Here is a 22,869-nt window from a genome sequence, read left to right as displayed (position 1 = left end):
ATGCCTAGCGGTATCAAACATTCAAGACCACCGTGGGTCAACGCGGCCCGACATAGCAAAGGTTGTGCTAGACATTAGACGAGAACAGTCAGATCATGTCAAGGCCCCGCCCAACTCGTGCCTTGGACTCATGAAAAAAAAAGTGAATCTCTAATGAGTTGAATATTTTGATAAATTTATATCCAAAATTATTATAAAAACGTATCATAAACTACAATATATTCAAACACAATAAAAACATTTTCCCAATGACAATAAAATCTAATTAATTTTTATAAATATATGAAAAAAAATATTAACTGATATTTTTAGTAGTCACATAATGCTTACACATTAGATAAAGATAAACCATAATTAGTCTACCCAAAAACAAATACATTATCCAAAGCCGATGCCACATTAATTAGGCTGCATTGGAGTTCCATTCAAAAAAAAATTCCTACTCCGTTTTTTTTTCAACAGAAATTGTAACCGGTTTCAATAAGGCTTAAACTTCCTTGCATCTCTCAGTTGTTTGATACGTTTCTTATCTTGCTCGAATTTGCTCTGCAACATCATGATCTCTGCAAAAGAAATGGCAAGATGAGATAAAGAGCAGGAAGGATGAACTGAAAAATCCATTCATCTGAAGGTTCTTAACCAGATATAAGATGTCAGATTAGATGATGGCGCAGTCCTAATTTCCAAAGATGCAAAATCTTACTTTTCAAACTCACCATTAGTTTTAAGCTAAACAAAACAGGGAGAAGCAAACTTACCACTTCTCCGCGCTTCCCGTTTTTGGAATCTGTAAAAATCTTCCGCAACTTTGGTTTTCTTTTTAGCCATATTATCCAGCACTGCAGCTTGAGCAACCGAACCCACAGCTATTCCGCTTTCTGGATCAGTTGTTTTCTTCCTGCCTTTGTGGTGGACCACGACTGTCCATCCTCCTTCCGCAGCCTGTGCTTCTCTTTCTTTCTTTTCCTGCAAATCACATAACACAAATGCCAAATGTCTTGCCAAAGCTCCAAGTAGATATATAATGATGTATAAAAAGAACAACAAAGTACAAGCAAGTGAAAAGCTTTCGGGCAAACCCAACACCTGAATATCTAGTTTACATAAAGCAATAGAGTGAGCAGCCAAGTAAAATACCTTCTCTAGTTGTGCTTCATGAGCAATTATGAACTCATCAATTCTTTCTTGCAGTATTTTCAAGCCCGGTCTGTTCTGCTTGTAGTCATTAATCCACTCTGAAAAAGTAGGAGTCAAATCAGCCATATTCTGAGATATGGATACAAGACTACTTACTGCAAAGGTAAAATACAGTTTTCTGCCTATGAGAATGCAAAATAATAGAACAAATAAACCACACAACCGACTCTCTAGCTCCAGGCAATTATTGTGAATCAGAATAGTGGACACAAATAATGGGAAAAAAAACATCTGAGATAGATATATATCCTTATAGGGCCATAGTCAAAGAGGGAGAGCAAATTACTTCTCATTCCGCAAGAAGAATCTTCATCGACCAAGGATATCTCATCAACCTTTATCGCATCCACTGTATTGAGAATTCCAAGTTCACTGTTGTTCTTTGATATATGAAGATCAATCTCCTTTTTGCTCTTTTCATTCTTCTTTACTTTCTCTGTCAAATAAAATAAAAAAAATGAATTTATTATATCATAAAATATACATCTAAGCAATTAAAACTCTAAAAGTCTATGCTTTTCACTCCACAAATATGTTCAGTTGTAGGAACAAATACTGGACGAAATATCTGTAACATGTATACATATATATATCATTATATGACCAAGCTAAAACAAGGAAAGCAATATACCTTTTATTCCACTAGAACAATCTTCATCCACCATGGATCTCTCGTCAACTTTTTCAGCATCTACCGTACTGAGAATTCCCAGTTTACTATTGTTCTTTGATACATGAAGAGCATTCTCCTTTTTCCTCTTTTCATCCTTCTTAACCTTCTCTGTCAAATAAACAAAATAAATATGAACACATTATCTCAAAAACTATTTATCAGCAAGTAATTTCAAAAAGCTCTCAAATTTTATGCTTTTCCCTACGGAAGCATATTCACTTATAAAAGTAAATACTGGAAAACATATCTATAACACATGCATGCATATAATCATTTTCTGACCAAATTAAATAAAGTAATATACTTCTCATTCCTCTTCATTCATATACACACGTATATATCACTATATGACCAAAATAAAAGAAAGAAAACAAGGTACTTTTCATTCCACTAGAACAATCTTCGTCCACCAAGGATCTCTGGTGAACCTTTTCGGCTTCCAGTTTACTATTGTTCTTTGATACAAGAAAATCAACATCCTTTTTGCTCCTTTTGGACTTCTTTACCTTTTCTGTCAAACAAAATAAATACAAACACGTTTAGACACTGTATTCCAGTAGGTTCTTTTAGAGCTAGGGAATCTCACTAGTTTTGACTCTTTTAACAAAATACACTTCCTCGTCACCGGCAGAGCGAACAGCCCTGTTTCCTCCTTCAAACTCTGGAGAGTCATTTCCTGATGCCTGAGCAACTAAAAGAAAAAAATAGAATCTGCATGAGTATGACAATAGCAAAGCAAATACTGGTGGAACACGGGAATATATTATCCAAAAACACATTTCTAAGAGGTCAAACATAGACCATTTAGCAACATTTTTACTGAAGGAATACATTTAGCTATTTTCCCAACATTTTGACAAAACTTTATAGCTATGCTCAACTGGTATGTCAAAAAATAATCAAAATGTAGAGGTAAAATAAACCCTTTAGCAAATGATATGAAATGTCTAAGTGTTCAAATTGCTCACCAGATTTTCCCTTATTTAGATGCATTTTCACAAAATATTTTGTATTTCACCCTTTTCATCTTCCTTTTCATAAATTTATCTTTCTTCTACAAAAAGCGTGGATTTATTTCACTTATGTTCTATATACTCCAATCAACAAACAAAAAGGTACCAGTGTTCGAAAACTCGGGCTAGGCGGCCGCCTAGGCGCTGCGCGGCAGCAAGCCGCGCCGGAAACCTCCCAGGCGGGTGCCCTAGGCGGCTCTCGGCGGCCCTAGGCGGCCCTCGGCGTGACTCGGCGGGCCTCGACCGAGTTATTTAGGTTTTAAACTTTTAATATTTTGTTCCAAATTTGTTGTTTACGTCTTCGCCGTGCGCCGCTTCGTCTTCCAAATTTGCTGTTTCGTTGTCATCGTCGCTGCGTCGTCATCATCGCTGCGTCATCATCGTCGCTGTTTCGCCGTGCGCCGCTTCGAAGGCTTCGTCGATCCGGGCTCCGTTAAGTTTTTACGTCTTGTTTCGTTAAGTTGTTAACTGTTGAGTCATCGTCGCGCAGTCTCCGGCGACGCCGGACGCGTCTGCAGCCGCCGGAAGCGTCGTAGGACGTGTTCGGCAGCATCTCGTGAAGCTTCCAGCGGCACTGGAAGCTTTCCGCGACACTTCCGGCGCCGGTGGCGTCCGCGCCGTCGTGTGAGTCGCGAGACGGGGACGACATTTTTTGTTTTTGTTTTTTCTTTTTTTTTAGATTTATTAAATTAAAACAATTCCTAACGGGGATAATTTCAAATTCAATAATAGGTTGGTTCGTAAAACCTAATAAAATTATCATCCCAATTAAATATATTTTAAATTTATTTTTTTTATAATAAATTGTATTAATTTTTATAAAAGAATTTTGAATATATAAAATTATATATAAAATTAAGATTCCATTACTAATTTTATAACTTATATAATCAGATTTAAATATATAAATAATATACTTAATTTTTTTAAATAAATAATATTAAATATTAATTTATATATTAACAGATTTAAAAATTATAATAAATATTATCATTTTTCAGATTTAAAAAATAAAAAATATAAAAAATATTTTAAATTTAAAAAATATAATACATATTATTAATTTATATTTTATATAAATCATATTTATAAATTTTATATATTATTAATTTATATTAATCGGATTTATAAATATTAAAATTATATTAAAATTTTAAAAATTCTAATAAATATTATTAATTTATATAAATCAGTTTTAAAAATATGAAAAATAAATTAAAATTTTAAAAATTCTAATAAATATTATTAATTTTAATAATTTATATAAATCAGTTTTAAAAATATGAAAAATAAATTAAAATTTAAAAGATTCCAATAAATATTATTAATTTATAAAAGTATAAAACAGATTTAAAAATATAAAAAATATATTTAAAATTTAATTTATTTAAACAAATATCGAATAAATTTTATTAATTAGATTAAGATATATAAAAAAATATTCTCATGACTTGTTAATGACTTAATGTTATTGAAATATTTTGTATTGTATGTCTGTATGGTATAATTAAATTTTATTATCATGTTAATATGTTATGTGATTATGTCTTGTTATATATATTTTTTTCAGATTATCTGTTAGACTGTTATCAATGGCAAGCAATCCATCTTCGACAGCATATATCACTCAACCCGAATTGAGATTCTTAGAAGAAAGTCAAATGACATCGGATGGGAGTTTGGGATATTGATTGATCCTAAGAACCTCGACAAAATTAAATGTAAGTTATGTGGAAAAGCAATGTCAGGAGTGTATAGGATAAAGGAGCACATTGGAAATATACCTGGAAATGTATCTGGTTGTTGAAAAGCATCTCAAGAAGACAAAAATAAGTGCAAACATGCTATTTTAGAAGGGAGGAACAGAAAGAAGAACAAAACAATGGAAGAACAAAGTTGTAGAGCAGAGGTGGCTATTTCCGTAAATGAAGAAGAAGGTCTTGAAATTGAAGGGATGGATGGAGTTAAAAAACCTCTTCCACTTGGCCCCATGGATAGATATGCATCGACAATTGCTCCAGAAAATGCAGGCTCTAGTGGAAGTAAAGTACTTCGACAAAAAAATATAAATGAGGCTCTTTTCAAAGAGAGAACTCAACAAGTTCAACAATATGTTGGGAGATGGGATTATGAAAATGGAATCTCATTCAATGCTGTTGATAATGATAGCTTCAAGCAACTAATGGAGGCAGTGGGTCAATTTGGACCAGGATTCAAGCCTCCAACTCAATATCAACTTAGGGAGCCACTATTGAAAGCCGAAGTTGAAAGAACAAAACAATTGCTGAAGAAATATGAAGAAGAATGGGCAAAGAATGGATGCTCGATCATGACAGATGCATGGAGTGATAGAAAAAGAAGAAGCATCTTAAATTTGTGTGTTAATTGCAAGGAGGGTACTACATTTTTAGAGTCTAAGGAGTCTTCAGAGAAGGCACATACAGCTGAACTTATTTTTGAGTATGTTGACAAGTGTGTTGAACAAGTATGAGCTCAGAATATTGTTCAGATTGTTACAGACAATGCCACCAACAATATGGCTGTAGCTAAATTGATGAGAGAAAAACGACACGGGATCTTTTGGAGTTCATGTGCAACTCACACTATTAATCTCATGCTTGAAAGTATTGGCAAACTTCCACGATATAAAAAGGTGATTGAGCAGTCCAAGGCTTTTACCATTTTCATCTATGCTCACCATAAGACTTTATCATTGATGAGAAGTTTCACGAAGAAGAGAGACATAGTCCGACCAGGAGTTACCAGGTTTGCATCAAATTTCCTCACATTGCAAAGTTTGATTGAAAAAAAAGCTAGTTTAAGGGCCATGTTTACAAGTGATATGTGGGAGAAATGCAAATGGTCAAAAACAAACAAAGGAAAATTGGCTTACTCAATGAGCATGAGTTTTTGGAATGGTGTAATACTTTGTTTGAAAATATTTGCTCCTTTGGTAAGAGTTCTTCGATTGGTAGATGGAGATAGAAAGCCATCGATGGGGTTTCTATATGGGGAGCTTCTTCAAGCTAAAGAAGATATCAAGGTGGCTCTGAATAACGTGGAATCAAATTATCAGCCTATCATAGTCATTATTGAGTCAAAAATGAAGGATAGACTTGATACATCATTGCATACCACTGCATTTTTGTTGAATCCTTATTTTTACTACAAAGATAGTTCGATTGCTCTTTATGAGGAGGTCGCGATGGGGATTTTTGAATGCATGGAAACTTTGCATGAATGAGTTAGACTTACAAGATACAATTATTAACAAGGAATTTCCAAAATATAGAAATAAGACTGGGTTATTTGGAAAAACATTGGCAGCAAAAACATGTGAAAAAAATGATGATACATTTGATCCATGTGCATGGTGGAGTACATACGGTGCTCACACACCTAACTTGCTAATGGTGGCATTGAGGATACTTTCATTAACTACAAGTTCATCTGGGTGTGAAAGAAATTGGAGTACATTTGAAGGAGTAAGTTTTAAACTTTCAGTCTACTCTTTAATTAAATTAGTTATAATTTTTAACGTCTATACTCTATATTCAGGTACTAACTATAGTATTTACTTTCTCTGTTTTTTTAGATTCACACAAAGAAAAGAAATAGGTTGGATGCCAACAGGTTGAACAATCTAGTATTTGTCCAATTTAATGCTAGATTGTTGAACAAACAAAAAAGAGAAAAAGAAAGAAATGTTGATGTCCTTCTTGCAAAAGATGCTTCAAATGCACAAGGTTAGATTGTGGATGGTGGGGAAGATGATGAAGTTGAACTAGGTTCCGGGCTCACTTGGCAAATGGTTGATGAAGCAAGTGGAGCAGATGAAAATCTACAACCCCGAAGAAGCTCCAGAGTGAGAGAACTCCATGAAGATGATTTTGAACCCGAAGAAGAAGACGAGGATCACAATAATGATATTGAGTTTGTGTCCGATGAAGAACAAGTTATTGAAAATTATGGAGAAGAAGAAGCAGAATAAATATGAGTCTATGAGATATTATTAGTTGTGTAATTTTGAACTCATTTTGTTAAGACATGATTTATGTTATTTAACAATTATATTTTGCTTAGTGGTTACTAGTTCACAATGCATTGCAATCTTGAATGAACTATTGCTACTATTTTCCAATGTTCTACTGTTTACTATATGATTATGATAACTTACTACATGTTCTATACTTCTATTGTTTAACTGTTTCTTTTACTCATATTTACTGAGCCTAGTATATTTCCTTTGCACAAAACTATTAGTTTTCTTTTATAGTTTTTCATTTTTTGGTATTGGAAAGTATGTATTTATTTTAGCATACATAGTTAGATCTTCATTGCTATGAAATTGTTTAAGACAACATTTAGATTTGCATATGACATTGTCCACAGTCCACATGAAACAAGGGATACCGAGGAATCCGCCTAGCGGCGCCTAGTCCCCGCCTAGGCGACCTAGGCGCTAGGCACTGGTCTGCCGCCCGACTAGCGCCTAGCGAATTTTAGAACCTTGAAAGGTACATATCTATACTTTCAATTCAATAAGATTCACCAGTAACACTCGAGTCTTGACCATACTATCACAATTCACAACTCCAAAGCTTAGCTATAAATTGACAAGAACTTTTTACAAATTTGAAATTGATTGAATTCATGATTAGAGTTTAGAAAGTCATGTGTTGATGTCTACATCTAATGTATAGCAATAAATGGCAAAAAGCATATGGTTGCCTTCTCAACATGATTTTGCTTCATCTTTTAAGAAAGGACACATTAATACATGAATAATGGCGGAGGACGAGTTGGGGGAGGGGGAGGGGGAGGGGGAGGGGGAGTGGGTAGGGAAAAAAACTATAGAAATTGCTTTTCTTTTGCAGCTAGTAGTCATGAATCTTAACATCACATGTCAAAGAATAATTTAGTCTAAGGCTCTAATAAATTTGTCATTAATCTTAAAACATTATGTATGAAAGAGATCTCAATGGTTATCTTTCACAATGGTTATCAATTGATTCATTGTTGAATAGACAAAATGTTATCAATTGTGTAACAGTTAGCAGATAATCATGTGATAGCATTATACAGAAAAACTGGAGCCAGACTAAGCATCAGATGTGTTACTAAAAAAAAACTAATTTCATATTAAGATCATCAATAATTAAGTCGGAAGTAGCCCCAAGACCATGAAAAATTGGATCATACAAACTTATACCTTTTAAAATATCAACTTCAGGAGAAGCACCTTCGACATTTGGAATAACAGATTCTTTCTTTAGCTTAAGTTTCCTTCTTCTCAGTTTAAGCAAAGGATTTTCAACATCTTTTGCAAGTAGCAAGCAATGAATTTGTTAGTTCCAATTTCCAAACTGATGCAATTCAATATATAAAAAAACATGTCGTTTTAAAGTAGGTGCGTAACAGTACATATGGATATACAAACATTTACCTTCCACAATGCTCAAACTACTTCCAACCTCAGTAGAAGCTCCAACATTTGGATTAGTGAAACTTAGTTGACTTGGTTCTTCTTTTAACTTAAGCTTTTTCCTTTTAAGCTTAAGCAAAGTTCCCTCAACACCTTTGGCTTCTTTTCGATCTTTTAACTTAAGATTCTTCTTTTTTGTCTTAAGCAGAAGATTTTTGGTCCCTTCTCTTTCTTTTCCAGATTTCTTATCTAACACTAGAAGGGATATTATGTATAAGTAAATTCAGTTTTTTTTAAAAAAAAAATTATTCTCATGTGGAATATAGGTTTATGATTCCAAATATAACAACATGAGATTGCTTTAGCTAAGAACAACAATAATTTTCTTTAAAACAATTCTCATGTGAAATAGGCTTCTGGTTCCAAATGTAACTACTAGAGATTAGTTCTAACTAAGAAAAAATAATCTTTGAACAATTGGTTTCTCCTTAAAAGGTACAAATTAGTACTATACAGCTTAACAATGTTGAATTATTTTAGGCTAATGCCTGGTAGCAGAAAAAATCATGATTCAGGACCTTTAAAATCAAATGAAAAATCTAAAAGAAGTTGTATGAATAAAGTTATGGTAGAATCTATCGATATGAAAAAAATATGAATATACAGTTTGTATATTTACAAATAAATTTTACATACTACCAACTGTTAACTAACTTGAGAAAATTGATTTATTTTAATTAGTTTGTTTCAAAAGCTTTGTCCTTTTTGCAGCATATTCCTTTATCTTTAGGAAATTTACCACTGGTACTTTATATTTTTCTTCTTTTCTGTTCTCCAAACATATTGGATGGACCAATATCAAGTAAAAGACCTCCCAAAACTAATAAATTATGTAACTAGTCTTACACAAGGATGACAACAGTGAATAATATTAATATTGTGATGTCCAAATAGAACAAATGACAAAAAGGCAGCATAACTCCCATGATATTAGTCAAATAAAAATTAGAATAAAGAGAATAAAACTATGTGAATTGACAGACATGGACCTACTACGGGCATCAAAAGTAGCTAGTTTGCATACATATAGCTCAGCTTCTCACCTTTCTTTGCCATCTTGTTTGGGTATTTATTATTTATCTTCCTTCCCCAATGTTTTTACAGAAGATCAGGACTATGCAACACTTCTAACCTGATCATGTAAAGAAAACAACTTTAGGATGATGGCATTTATTGTTTGAGCTGACATTAAGTCTACAGGGAAGTATCATCAGTGATGTAGACACAAAAAATCAACATGAATAAATTGGAGATTATATTGATAAAATATAAATAAGACCAATGAGGTGAAATATTATTCACAGCTATTATTATCAAAAGACAATTTAAATTACTTTTCCTTAAGATATAAAAATGTTATCTTTTTATAATTCTTTAAGACTTATTTTCATACTATTATAATTGTCCCCTTTTATGATGGTGCAGCTCCTTTCCACGTGCTCACTGCCCTAACAAAAGATTGGTTTACAAGAATAAAAAGATTTCCTTTCCCAATTGACAATGCATAAGCATCAAAATCCGTAATAGTTGTATACGATCATACTATTATAATTTTTTTTCTTTTCCATTCTGGATCAGCACTTGAAATGTCTATTAAGCATGTTTCCATTTACTCAAACCATCAATTGCAGGCCAAATAAATACAAGCGGATCCCGATTAACCATCACCAACAACAATTCAAGCGGGCATAGGAAGACCAAGGGAGATCAGAATAAGAATACCTTCTTGTCGTCGATGTTGAGGACATGAGGTAAATGCCCAGAATAGATGTCAGAGGCGCAGCAACGCAGCAGTCGGAGGGGAGAGGTGACGAGAAGACCAGAGTCAGCGTCCAGCGGACGGAAGTCGAGGAGCCGTAAGGGAGTGGCAAAGGAAATCGAGGTCGAGCGAGAGAGTAGATCGACAAGTTGTAGGCGGATAACCGGAGATGGCCGGAGGTTAAGAGGACGGAAGTTGAGGGAGGAGCCGAGATGGAGTGGTGGAAGAAATCGAGATCGAGTGAGAGAGTAGATCGACAAGTAAAAGGCGGAGAACCGGAGATGGCCGGAGGTTAAGCGGCGGAGGGAGGAGGGAGAGGAAATCGAGAGAGAAGCGGGGTAATGGGTGAGCGTTTTAGGGTGAGATAAAATATAAGGATGGCAACTAAATACGGATCGGGTATAGAAATCGATCGGGTATAAAAGTCGAATCCGATTAACTAATCATTATCCGAAGAACAACTGGCCGACGGAGTTCAAAGATTGAATATAACAGCATCCACCATACCTCTTTCAATATCACGCCACATTAAAAATAAAAATTTCTTCATTTCTCTCATATGTGGGGTCTCATATTTTTTTTATTATATAATTCATCAGCTTTTTTATATTTTATCATATATATATAATTAAATTTTTATAAAATTCCGAAATTCTGCTAAATATATAAATGGTTAAATCTAGAATATTAATAATTAAAAAATACATAAATATTACTATTCATCAAATAAGAAGACATAAATTATAATAATATATAAAAAATAAATTTAAATACATTTACTATAGATCATGTCTTTGTTTAATTTTTTTCAACCATTTTTTCATATATCCTAAGTTATCTGGATGACATCTCACTAGTATCCTTCGTAAGAATTTCATAATCCTTATTAAAGATCTCAACTTTTCGCAAAGTTATTTTTTTCAATTTATATTCTTTAATATCTTGTCATTCTTTATTAAGGATTTGTTCCATTGTGTCGCAGACTTTGGATTTGTTTTTTTTCTTCGTTGCTTTTTGCACTATCAGACGAATGCGGGCTTTAGAGTTATCAACATCAACACTCGTATCTAGATTTGGATTTGATGCTGAAATGTTCCCTCCTGATTCCAATGTTCTTGCTTTCTTGTTAGAGGAATGAGCAACTGATTGTGGAGCATATTTCTTATATTCTTTAAGAATCCTTTATATATGCATATACTTGAAATCCCTATTTTTATTGTTGGCTTTCCACATATTCAATGCATTCTTCAACACATTCTCATCACTCCATCCGCTTTGACGATGAATATACAAATTATTATAGATTGCAGAAAATTCATTTACCATCGGCGCAAACTTATAGTAATATGATTTTAGCACCTGATATCTTCTCTTCATAGTTCCAATGGGTCGATGCTTGTTGTAGTAATCAGCTATACGTTTCCAAAAATATTGATCCTTCTAGTCATTGCCAATGACTGCGTCAGTGCTGATAGTTGCCCATGACTTTGCAAGGACTATGTCTTTATCAAGAGACCAAAATATTCGTTTTGAATCATCTTTCTCCGGTTCAACTTCACGTTCTTCTTGTGATGAGTGTGGTGACCATTGAGATGTTGGAACGGACAATGGCGTTAGAGGTTCTTTGTCGCTGATAGATGGGTCGATAGTAGTTCTTACTTTATCAAAAAACATGACTAATGGTTGAGAAGGTGAAAATATGAAAGGCATAGAAGACATCCCAAATTAGTTGCTCATTACTGACCAATTTGGGTATAAATACATACCAAATGGAGCTGGGGCGGCGTTACTCTGAAGGGGAAGTGAAAAATTTTGAAAACTTTAGAAATTTAAGAAATTTGAAAAACCTCGTGGAGCATATGAAATATTTTGAAAATTTAGACGGTATTATGTGTGAGAGAAAAATTTAGGATATTGGACATCATGATTTGCAGAAATACGGATATTTTGAGAAGATATATTTTCTTTCCCATTTGAAGAATTCAAAAGATTTGTAAAAGAAGCATTGAAATTTTCGTCCATCTCAAATATAAATAGAAATAAAATGATGAAAAAAAATAGAGAATGAAGAAATGAATTAAAAAATATGAGTTCGTGGTGTATTTATAGATTTTTTTTAATTAAAAGAAAATTAAACATTGAACAACGATTATCAAAATAGTCTTTATTTAACGTCTATCTTTAATTACTTTATTCTCAACTTACCTACTATGTGTATATTATTTTTTAAATAACAAATATAAAAAAATAATTAAAAACGGCTCTGTCACTTGAGAGAGGGAGGTTCCCAGCGCAGATCCTCTGCACCAAACATCCCTGCACCACAAATCCCATATAAAATGTTATCACGTGCAAGGCACGTGCACGCTGGACCACAAACTCACGCGAAACGCAAGAGCCAGCGATCCCTAGCCTCTCCATCGTCCCTGCGTCCGCGACGGTCGGCGGTTTACTAGCTAAAACGAAGAGGAGGAGGAGCCCTAACCTCACGCCGGCGACGGAAGCCTCTCTCTAGCACAGCGCCCCCGACGGCGAAAAACTCTCACGCCCACATATTTCCCAACCTTAACCCCTCGCATCCCCGACGGCGTGCAGCGTCCGCAACGGCCTCCAACGGCCCCGACTCACGCGGAAATCCAACTCCGGCGACCTATTACAGTTCCCTAACTCCTCTGAGGTCTAGCCCTGCCCAGCGACCAGTGACACCCAAGCTCTACCGCCCTGATTTCAACTGTTGGTACATGTTTTGAGCTTTCCTCAGCGTCAGCTTTCCTTTAATGTTGAGTTCCAGATTAGATGTTGAGTTTGTTGAGTTTGTTGAATACTGCACAGATGCAGTATTCATCTGGACCAAAATGCTGCACAGATGCAGTATTCATCCGGACCAACAAACAAAGTTTGAGCTTTCCTCAGCGTTCGGTGCACTTCCTTTAATGTTGAGTTCCATATTTGATGTTGAATTTTGTTGATTAAACTCCTACATGATACATCAATCTAAAGATTACTCTTAAAAAAACAAAATGTAACCCTCATTTGTTTGAAACATTTAACATCTTTATATTGTGCTATTATCAGATGGCACTCCACAAAGAAAATTGATCAGCCTGCTATATATGTATCTGTGTATATTCTATGTTTGTGTGTTTGTTGCATGCACATGAAAGTAGGATTGATTGCTCCGCATGCTTAGAGAGATAGGTTTCTCCCTCACTGTTATATACTTATACTCTTAAACATAAGTATAGGTTTCGCCATATAAGAATATAGGACAACAACATGAGGACCTATTCATGGAGTCAGTCTAAATGAACTTAACATACAGTAACGCAAAATAGCTTATTTCCTTTCTTTGAATTTATTCAGCATACAATCTATGAACATTAAAAAATATTTGATTCTAAGTAATTCTCGTTTGCTTAATAGGTTGGTATTTCATGGCATCAGCAAGTTACAACTCCATCGAAAATACAAAATTTGAACATGTACCATGCAGGGATTGCGGACAAAGAACATTGGTATGTGTTTCTAGATCGACCAAAAATCCCGGAAGGAGGTATTATCGATGTGGGCAACATGGTTGGCAAAAGTGGGTGGTAGGCGATACTTTGTCTGATGAAGACAGTAGTGAAATATGTCATGGAAGATTAGGAAAAATAGAGTCAAGGTTAGGTAGTGAACCCATTGCTTCTCGTGGACATAATCTAGGAGATTCAAATGTACCATTAATGGTCTGGATATTAGTTATAGTGAATCTGACTCTTTTTGGTTGTTTACCTTATTACTTTGTTAGTTCGGTCTTGTTAATTAATGTTAAGTAATGTTGTTGTTGTAATATGACAGATTAACTGTTTGTAAGAACCAGCTGAAGGTTGTAATGTGGTTTATTAGGTTAGGTGGTTAATTAGTGTTGACTAATGTTGGAGTTGTAATGTCATAGGATAATTGTTTTTTTTTTGTTAAGATGGATGTTGTGGAACATGTTATATAATGGTTTGAAAATATTGTAATGATTTATTCTGTGTTGTTCTTCTTTTGGGACTTAGTTCTCATCTCTAATCCTTCGTGTGCATGATGATGTGGCTCTTCAGAATCTTATTGCATCTGATCGACATTCAAATATTGTTCTTATTGCATCTGATTGGTTTGAGAGGAATTTTCTTTGTGGAGTGCCAATGGACTTCCTTCCTCTCAGCTCTTAAAACTTATGAGGTTGGAGTTTGTCGCTGTCTCCCATCTCCTTTCTTGTTCATAAACATGCTTTCACTTTAACTGTGCATCATGATTTATTGTAAACAAAATATATCAAGTATTTTTTTCCTTATCGATCATAGACAGCTAGATAATCTTTTAGAGTTGTGAATTAGCACTTACTAGGACATTCTTGACATGCACAAAAGTTCAAACATAACCTAACATGCAACTGAGTTTTGCCTCATTTGATTGAATCAGGCTATTTAGTTGTTTATAGTGAAGAGCCTTTTAACATCTTCTTCTATTATGAAAGAAAATTCTAGACTGGTCAGAACTTGATGCTGCAGTAAGAAAGCATGCAAATGAATTTTGACAGATGTTCTAAGGTGGTATTCCTTCTTAAACAACTGCAATAATAAAAAATACATCGAAACTAACTACAACAATAAATTCCAACAGCAAACTATCAGTTAAAGAAGTATATGCTATAATTTTTACAATAACCATATTAAATGTTTTGGGAACAATCTAATACCATATTCTAATATCTGTTCACCAACAAGACATAACAAAAAATATAACATGCCAGCAAACTCCAGACATGGCCTATAATATTGTCTTCCTTTTTCGGTGTGGAAAAAGAACAGTTCTCCCAGAGGTACACACGCTAGAAAAATTCCAGTCATGGCCTACAGAAGCAGGATGGAAATAGCCTACAGAAGCAGGATGAAAATGGGATCAGAAAATGGTGCTAGATGTAAGAACCTGTTATTTTTTTTAGGGTATGTGCAATAAAAATAAGGCATACAGGGCATTGACAAGTACTCACGAAATTGCAAATAAGGCATGCTTGATCAAAGAAACTTACCACAACAACGACAAAAGGAGCACGAGAGAATCCATTGCCAAACTTTTCCTAAATATTGGTCTCTGTGCCCTTCTTATCGACAAAACATAGTACAAGAACAGCAATACCAACTCCACATTCAATTGCAAGCTAGCAATGACAAAATACAGATTCACAATTAGATATCACTAATCAACATGCAGTCAGTCAAATCGCAAATTATATATTATAAAGCAGAACGGAAAAAACATTCTGCATACCCAAATGAGATCGTTGATGTCTAAGGGGAGGAGGCCGCAGGAGGTGGTCCAACAAACTACACAAATGAGAATTGCACCTATAACAGTAAACAACTGTAAACTATTAGGAAGTCGAAACAATAATTCCAGTAGGGATGATTTTCATGGGGTCACTAATCTCGTATTATTCCAGTCCTGACCTCAACTTCTACATGACTGAGATTAAACATGATTTAGGTCTCTCTGATTTTCAATGCTGTAAGTGTTAAACATGATTTAGGTCTCTTAAATCACTTTCCAAACTAATACTAGCATATCACATACAAGAGCCCATGGAAGAAGTATCATATGCAAACACACGTTGGTTACCTGGAAACTCTAAAATGGAAAGAACAACATTTGACGAAAACAGAAATCTATGTGATGCATTAGAGCATGCTGCCTAATGTATGAAATAAAGACTATCCTTTGGAACTGAACACATTGTATAACTACTTAGGTGGTGTGGTCTATTCACTTTACAACCTATAGTTTTATCATTATATTCTTGATTTTTGTCTAAATATGTCAGTGTTGCTTACCAATATCACCAATGCAGCAGTATCTATTATAAATTTCAATCAGAATTAAAAAAATTTGTGATAACTAAGATGTATATACCTGAGAAAGTTGTGATGACAATAATGGTGGAAATTGAGTCTTAGTCATATTGAAACTACCAACAGAGCTACCAATTGTTGACACAGAACTTATAGGCTAAAACAAAAAAATAAAATACAATCTTAGATAGTTATAAAATAAATTATCTTAGATTAACATAAGTAAAATAAATACCAACTTGATGAATGATCCGGTCACATTGTACGCTGGCCACGATAGAAATACTTTGATCTACACCCTGTGTTATAAAAAATAGAATGATTTAAGTTACAACAAATAATACCAAATAAACAAAATTTGCAAAGTTATGAAATAGAAACCATTACAATTGTTGAAGTTTGGTTTGTTTTCCTCGTTGTTTTTCTTTTCCTTGAAATCTTCTCTAACCCACCTTTCAACCTCTTACCTAACACTGTTTTTTCTTCATTTTAATCCCTTTCACTCCAGTAGAGTTCCCTTCACTATAATCAAATTCCCAAGATGCTTAGCTCACATTTGATTGTTGGACATTTGATTCATTACCTTGTAACTTATCATTCACTATCTTATACAAGCTCAACATAGCATCTTTAACAAAGATGTAAGTGTCATCCCTTTCTGCTGCCTTGGTAACCAATTGAATATTCAACCCACACAACTCTTTGTAACGCATGTTTTGAAGTACTTTTGGATCCAAACTAGCATTGTTAGTCATTGAATTATTAACTCCAAAATATCCAATTTTTACTTTTCTTGACCACCTTTTTAATACATAATCACTTGGGATCTTCATGATATTTTTCCACGTAAATATTTTCAGAATATGAGAACACAAAATTCCAGCAAATTCATATTTTCTATAGCTACACTCAATTTTTTCACACTTCTTATCAAGTGTAATTATATGATGATTTTTCTTTTTGTGAGGAGTAACTTTATATTTTGTAAATGTATCAACATCCTCACAAATTTCTAGATTAGAATCATGAGATAAGCATCATTCCTGTTGAAAACACTTGTATACCTCAGGAGTATAAATTTCACTAGCATGCTTTAAAATCTCAATTGGAAACATTAAATAGGGAATAGTTGTATTTGATTTGAAATCAGCTTTTAATTCCTCATATCGACGATCATCAAGGAGTTTTTGGAAGTGATTGAAGAAGTCTAAAAACTTGTATTTATAAGTGACATACTTTTTCATAATACTATTCATGCTCTCACTTCTTTAGGTTGTAGTCATATCCGCACAAAACATTTGTCGTCCATATACTAAAGCCCATTTTTCCTTGATGTTGTACATGCGCCTCAACCAATCATTGTCTTCAAGTGCATACTTGGCTAACATCATGTTCCATGCTGAAATAAAATCTTCCTCTTCATCAAAATCATATATACATGAGGAAAAATCTTTAGCAAAGTCTCTAAACATAGAAAAAACTCTACTCAAATGTATGGCAGCATTTTGATAAATATGCCAAATGCACAAACGATGATGTGTTTCAGGCCATCTGGAAGCTAACACCTTTGCCATTGCTGCATCTTGATCTGTAAGAATAGTAGTTGACTTTTTCTCACCCATAGCTCTAGTTAAAGTATCAAATAACCACTCAAAAGTCAAATTGGTTTCATCATATAATAAAGCGGCGCCAAAAAGTATGAATTGTTTATGATGATTAACACCTACAAACAATGCAATTGGCCGACCTTCATTGTTCTTTCTATAGATTGTGTCAAAGCAAACAACATCTCCAAAATTAACATAATCAACTCTCATCTTAGCATCAGACCAAAAAATATTAGTAATCAAATCATCTTCATCAACTTGGATAGCATAAAAAAAATTAGGATCATCGAACTGCATTTTCTGTAAATATTCCAATACACCCCCTGTATCCCCAACTCTCATATTTATTGTTCTTTTGGATCACAAGTAGTTTTTATAATCCACAGGAATAAATCCTAAATTCTCCCTCCCACCAACTTGCCTCACCATAAGATCATGAGATGCTTTTGGGGGAATTCCCACATCACTTGCCATCTCAATCTGTATCGCTGCAGAAGAAGATATATTTCTATGACTTCTATAGAGGTGTGTTTTGTTTGGACTTGAGAGATAATGATTATGCTCTTTAACAAACTGTACCACAGTAAACTTGTTTTCTTCCGATTACAAATCTTCATCTTAGCCTCACAACCAAATCTTGTTTCATCACGACTTGCTTTGACATAAATATCTCGTTTGTCTTTTCCTCTTTTACCTTGGGCACAACAACAAAAAACCCTATCAAGTAATTTACCCGATTCATCCTTGTGGATTCTACCTCTCCTTACACCAAATCCAACTTTTTTAGCATATGCCAAATAAAATTGATATGCATCTTCTTCTGTCTCAAATTCCAATCCCATTTGTGGTATATCCAAATCTGTTTCAATGTTCAAGCTTATATAATCAAACAAACAAAGCAAAATGATTAAAAAGGAAAATTTGATATAATGAAACTCGATACATTCCCAATATGATTTTATTACCTTCATCAATAACATCAAAGTCACCTTCCTGAATATCCTCATTTCCTTCAAAATTCAAACGACGACAACTTGTAGATTCACCCTCCATGATAATTACTTTGATCCTACAAAAAAAAATCTATTATGGAAAAAAAAATAACACAAAAGAAGCATATAAAAACAATAATTTTATGTCAAATTACTGCATGTCCAACTTCTATTTAGTTATCAAATGCTCCAGATCCTACCAAGAATGGTAATTAACGAGAACCAGAATAGGTATCAAATGCCCATACTCTTGGTTAAATTTTTGTGCACTGAATACTGTATCTGTGCAGCATTTTTGTTCACTGAATACTGCATCTGTGCAGCATTTTTGTGCATATGGTTTACATTTTTGGTCCGGATGAATACTGCATCTGTGCAGCATTTTGGTCCAGATGAATACTGCATCTATGCAGTATTCAACAAACTCAACAAACTCAACATCTAATCTGGAACTCAACATTAAAGGAAAGCTGACGCTGAGGAAAGCTCAAAACATGTACCAACAGTTGAAATCAGGGCGGCAGAGCTTGGGTGTCGTTGGTCGCCGGGCAGGGCTGGACCTCAGAGGAGTCAGGGAACTGTAATAGGTCGCCGGAGTTGGATTTCTGCGTGAGCCGGGGCCGTTGGAGGCCGTCGCGGACGCCGCGCGTCGTCGGGGACGCGAGGGGTTAGGGTTGGGAAATATGTGGGCGTGAGGGTTTTCCGCCGTCAGGGACGTTGTGGTAGAGAGAGGCTTCCGTCGCCGGCGTGAGGTTAGGGCTCCTCCTCCTCTTCGTTTTAGCTGGTAAACCGCCGACCATCGCGGACGCGGGGACAATGGAGAAGCTAGGGATCGCTGGCTCTTGCGTTTCGCGTGAGTTGGTGGTCCAGCGTGCACGTGCTTTGCACGTGATAACATTTTATATGGAATTTGTGGTGCAGGGATGGAGCAGGGATATTTGGTGCAGAGGATCCGCGCTAAGAGGTTCCTCACTTAAACCACGTCACCAGAAGCTCCCTTTCATCATGCTCTAATTCGATAATTTAATATGATCCAACTTAATATAAAATACAACTATTATAGATAAATTAACAAAGTTTAAATTTTCAGTATTTTATAAAATATATATTTATCTCCTTAAATGTATTTATTTATTATCTCCTGTATTAGTTTTAATAAATCATCTTAGAAATAATGAATGATGCTAAGAATTATTATTATTTTTTAATAAGACATTAAAAATAATTTGTGAGCAATATTGGACAGAATCCGATGATGTAATAATGATCGCCTTTGCACGGGGAGATCATACTTTTGGAGACCCTAATCCGTGAGGCAATTTAATATAATATATAATTATTATAGATAAACTGATAAAATTTAAAACTTCTTTAGATATATTTAATATTTATCTCTTGTACCCGATCTATTTTTAATGTGGTATTCTAAAATGTACTGAAAAATAGGCCAGATAAGATGGTCATTGCTAGACCCGAATTCTATTTAACAATTGACGAAATTGTCGCTCATGCCAAACAATCACCAACCCCACCATAACAAGATGCAAACAAATAAATCACAACATTTTACCCTAACACAAACATGAAAAAGGTCAAACACTCATATAATTACCATACCAACTGTACCAACTCGTGGAAACTTATAGTTACATTGAGCATACTTGTAGGTAAGCCTCTGAGTATCATTTGATGAAATATCAAGATACAACACTAGAGTCTAGATAGAGATCAACTAAATAGTTGAAACAATTCATGATGATGAACACAAGAGTAAATAATGTTTCCAATCTGAAAGCAAACTGATACAATTCTTTTAGTGAAAAGCATTTCACTGAACTGAATTTGTCCACTAACTTGCAGGGGCTTCAGCTTCATCAGATCTGTCCCATTACATAGAGAGAGATCAATGAAAGATATAATTCTAAACTCAAATAATTGATATAAATTAAGGTGATGACAAACATAATCTAATTCAGATCAACGTTTTAAACTGGGTAAAAGAATGTTTTGAAATTCCGAGAAAGCCAAACCAATTCCATTCTCAGTGGAAGGCATTCAATCGAACCAGTCAATTGAACAAAATAACCTAACCAACAGGATTTCAATTCTTTGTCAATCTGATTTTGAGGTTGCCTCAGATGAGAATTTTAAATTTAACTAAAACACTGAAACAAGAAATGAAGAGTTTAATTTGATTTCATTGTTTTAATATGTTCTAATAGAGAAATCAGAGAACTTTGAAGACCATGGTAAAATGCTATCCACATCAACTTCAGATTAAACAATCTCATCATTTTGCTCTGTTTTTATGTTGATGAACAAAAATTATGCCACATCAAAGTTAATCTAAATTCATCTAAAAGATGGATACAATATGGACACAGCGCCAATGGTAGCTAACTATCTCAAGAACAAATATAACATTAATGAATCTCAACCAAAAAGTTGCTTACATGAAGGCTGAAAATTCACTTTAAAAAACATCAAGAGACTTTCTCTTAAAAGGCCTGAATGACTAATTACTAATAACTAGTAAAATTAACAAAAGAATTAATATTTAAAATTTTTAAGATAAATTCTAAGATTTTATCCCTAGTTTCAAACTGCATGGCAAACCCATTGCAAGTTAATGACGAAGCAATCAGAGAACTTTGAAGGTCATTGTGATGTTTAATTTCAACATTTACTTCAGACCAACAATTGTCATCATCTAGCTTCTTAAAAAAAAAATCAACTTCCAACAGAAAACTCAAAACACTCTTCTGAAAAGGAAAAAAATATTCAATTAGATTCAAGATAAAGTAAAAAAAAAAAATCATACTAAATCTCTGATAGAAAACATATGTTACTGCATAGACACTAACTCTTGATAGAAGAAAATAAACTAAATCATCTATCAAATGCAATATATGGCGTCCTAAATCAAAGAGTTGATACTCCCTTCTCTTATAAAAACTCAAGAGCCCATTTTTGCATTAAGTATCTTCCTACTAAAACAGAATGTCATCAGCAATGTCTTGTAATTTCTTACTTTTTGTACCAACCAAAGGATAGAGGATCAAGTGGCTAAAATTTAGTGAGAACTGAGACGTGTGTAAGAGTAGTGAAAAAAGTATTGAAAATAATAGGCAAAGCCATAATGATTTTGCCCTCAATGAGGACAGGAAGCAGCAAAATGAGAGCAAGGATGAATATACTCAAAATAAACAATTTAATCTCCTTTAATACAAATATGTTCATGATATTTATGTGTACTTTCTGTAAAGAGACATGCAAAAAAGTTGAATAATTCAATTGAATAACAAAAGTAAACAGCCAACGGGATCATTATTCTCAAATAAGAGATAAAAAAACATAGGGAACCAAAAAAAGACCAGAAATCTTTATTTTACCCAAAATAAATCATCAAGCAATAAGTACATTAGCATTTGTGATAAAGCAATCAGAGAACTTTGAAGACAATGGTAAAGAATTATCCACATCAGCATCAGATCTCCAACTCTCATCTTTTTGCTTTGTCTCTAAAATAATAAAAAATAGTGTGATTTTAAGGTGAAGGACAAAGGTCATATATTTGACATTAATAAAGGCGAGGAACATCATTTTGTAACAGGACTAATAAAACTAAAACTGTCAGATAGTGAAGGAACTATTTGACATGAATAAAGACGAATCTAAAATTTTTTACATCAATCTTGTTTGGCAATGACAGAAACATTGATTTTCTACATTTGTTGAATTCATAAACTTTTTTTGAGCCAAATCTTGACAGAAAAAAATACATGGGAATGAAGAATCTAAGCCACCCATGAACTAATTTTCTTCTGGCAAATAATTAATTTAGCACCTAAAGACCAATTTCTCGCAATTTCCTTGCAGACAACTACTGTCAGCAAGGGGCCAATAGTGCACAATACGACAATCAAATTCGAAATCATTAAAAAGGAGAGGAAAAATAAACTAATCGGATTATGCGGGAGACCAAACAGAATTCGATACTCCATATCTTTATAAATCTTCGATTTCTAAAATGTCGACGAAAAGATTAACAAAGTAACAGATCCGATAAAAACAAATCGTAAATATCCACTCATCCAAGCAAGAAAGCATTTTCTAATTAAGATCTTGGACACAAGAAATTGAAAAGTGGCCTTCCTGAGGCAATGTGTTTGGATGTGGGCGTCTTCTCGCGGTGGTTGGTCCTCAGCGCCGCCGCTTACTCGAGGTTTTGCCATTGAATACTTGGTAAACATATATATATCTATAG

At 34.2% G+C, this 22,869-nt stretch overlaps 1 protein-coding gene, 1 long non-coding RNA gene and 3 other non-coding genes across 6 annotated transcripts; all 5 read right to left on the bottom strand.

The window, feature by feature from the left end:
* Nucleotides 1-457: 457 nt before the first annotated feature.
* Nucleotides 458-10,477, bottom strand: LOC121998189 (ribosomal RNA-processing protein 7 homolog). Of its 2 annotated transcripts, none has more exons than XM_042552978.1 (11): nt 10,091-10,477; nt 9,412-9,500; nt 8,330-8,563; nt 8,096-8,203; nt 2,457-2,561; nt 2,250-2,381; nt 1,829-1,978; nt 1,484-1,633; nt 1,138-1,235; nt 759-966; nt 458-563 (listed from the first exon to the last, which is right to left on the bottom strand). In XM_042552978.1, the coding sequence occupies exons 2-11, from the start codon at nt 9,422-9,424 to the stop codon at nt 478-480; spliced, it is 1,284 nt and encodes a 427-aa protein (XP_042408912.1). In that variant the 5' UTR covers nt 9,425-9,500; nt 10,091-10,477; the 3' UTR covers nt 458-477. The 2 variants fall into 2 exon arrangements, with proteins under 2 accessions (XP_042408912.1, XP_042408913.1); XM_042552979.1 differs by having other exon boundaries at nt 10,095-10,477.
* Nucleotides 10,478-20,185: 9,708 nt separating this feature from the next.
* On the bottom strand, nt 20,186-22,821 carry LOC121998188. The gene is made up of 2 exons (XR_006116445.1): nt 21,995-22,821; nt 20,186-20,482 (listed from the first exon to the last, which is right to left on the bottom strand). It is a non-coding gene; the product is annotated as an uncharacterized LOC121998188 (long non-coding RNA).
* On the bottom strand, nt 20,825-20,902 carry LOC121998982. The gene has a single exon (XR_006116756.1). It is a non-coding gene; the product is annotated as a small nucleolar RNA R160 (small nucleolar RNA).
* On the bottom strand, nt 21,239-21,318 carry LOC121998985. The gene has a single exon (XR_006116758.1). It is a non-coding gene; the product is annotated as a small nucleolar RNA R160 (small nucleolar RNA).
* On the bottom strand, nt 22,040-22,117 carry LOC121998983. The gene has a single exon (XR_006116757.1). It is a non-coding gene; the product is annotated as a small nucleolar RNA R160 (small nucleolar RNA).
* Nucleotides 22,822-22,869: the final 48 nt, after the last annotated feature.

The sequence above is a fragment of the Zingiber officinale genome, chromosome 6A (genome assembly GCF_018446385.1).
Source record: "Zingiber officinale cultivar Zhangliang chromosome 6A, Zo_v1.1, whole genome shotgun sequence".
Lineage (NCBI taxonomy): Eukaryota > Viridiplantae > Streptophyta > Magnoliopsida > Zingiberales > Zingiberaceae > Zingiber > Zingiber officinale.
This window is presented reverse-complemented; position numbering and strand designations above follow the sequence as displayed.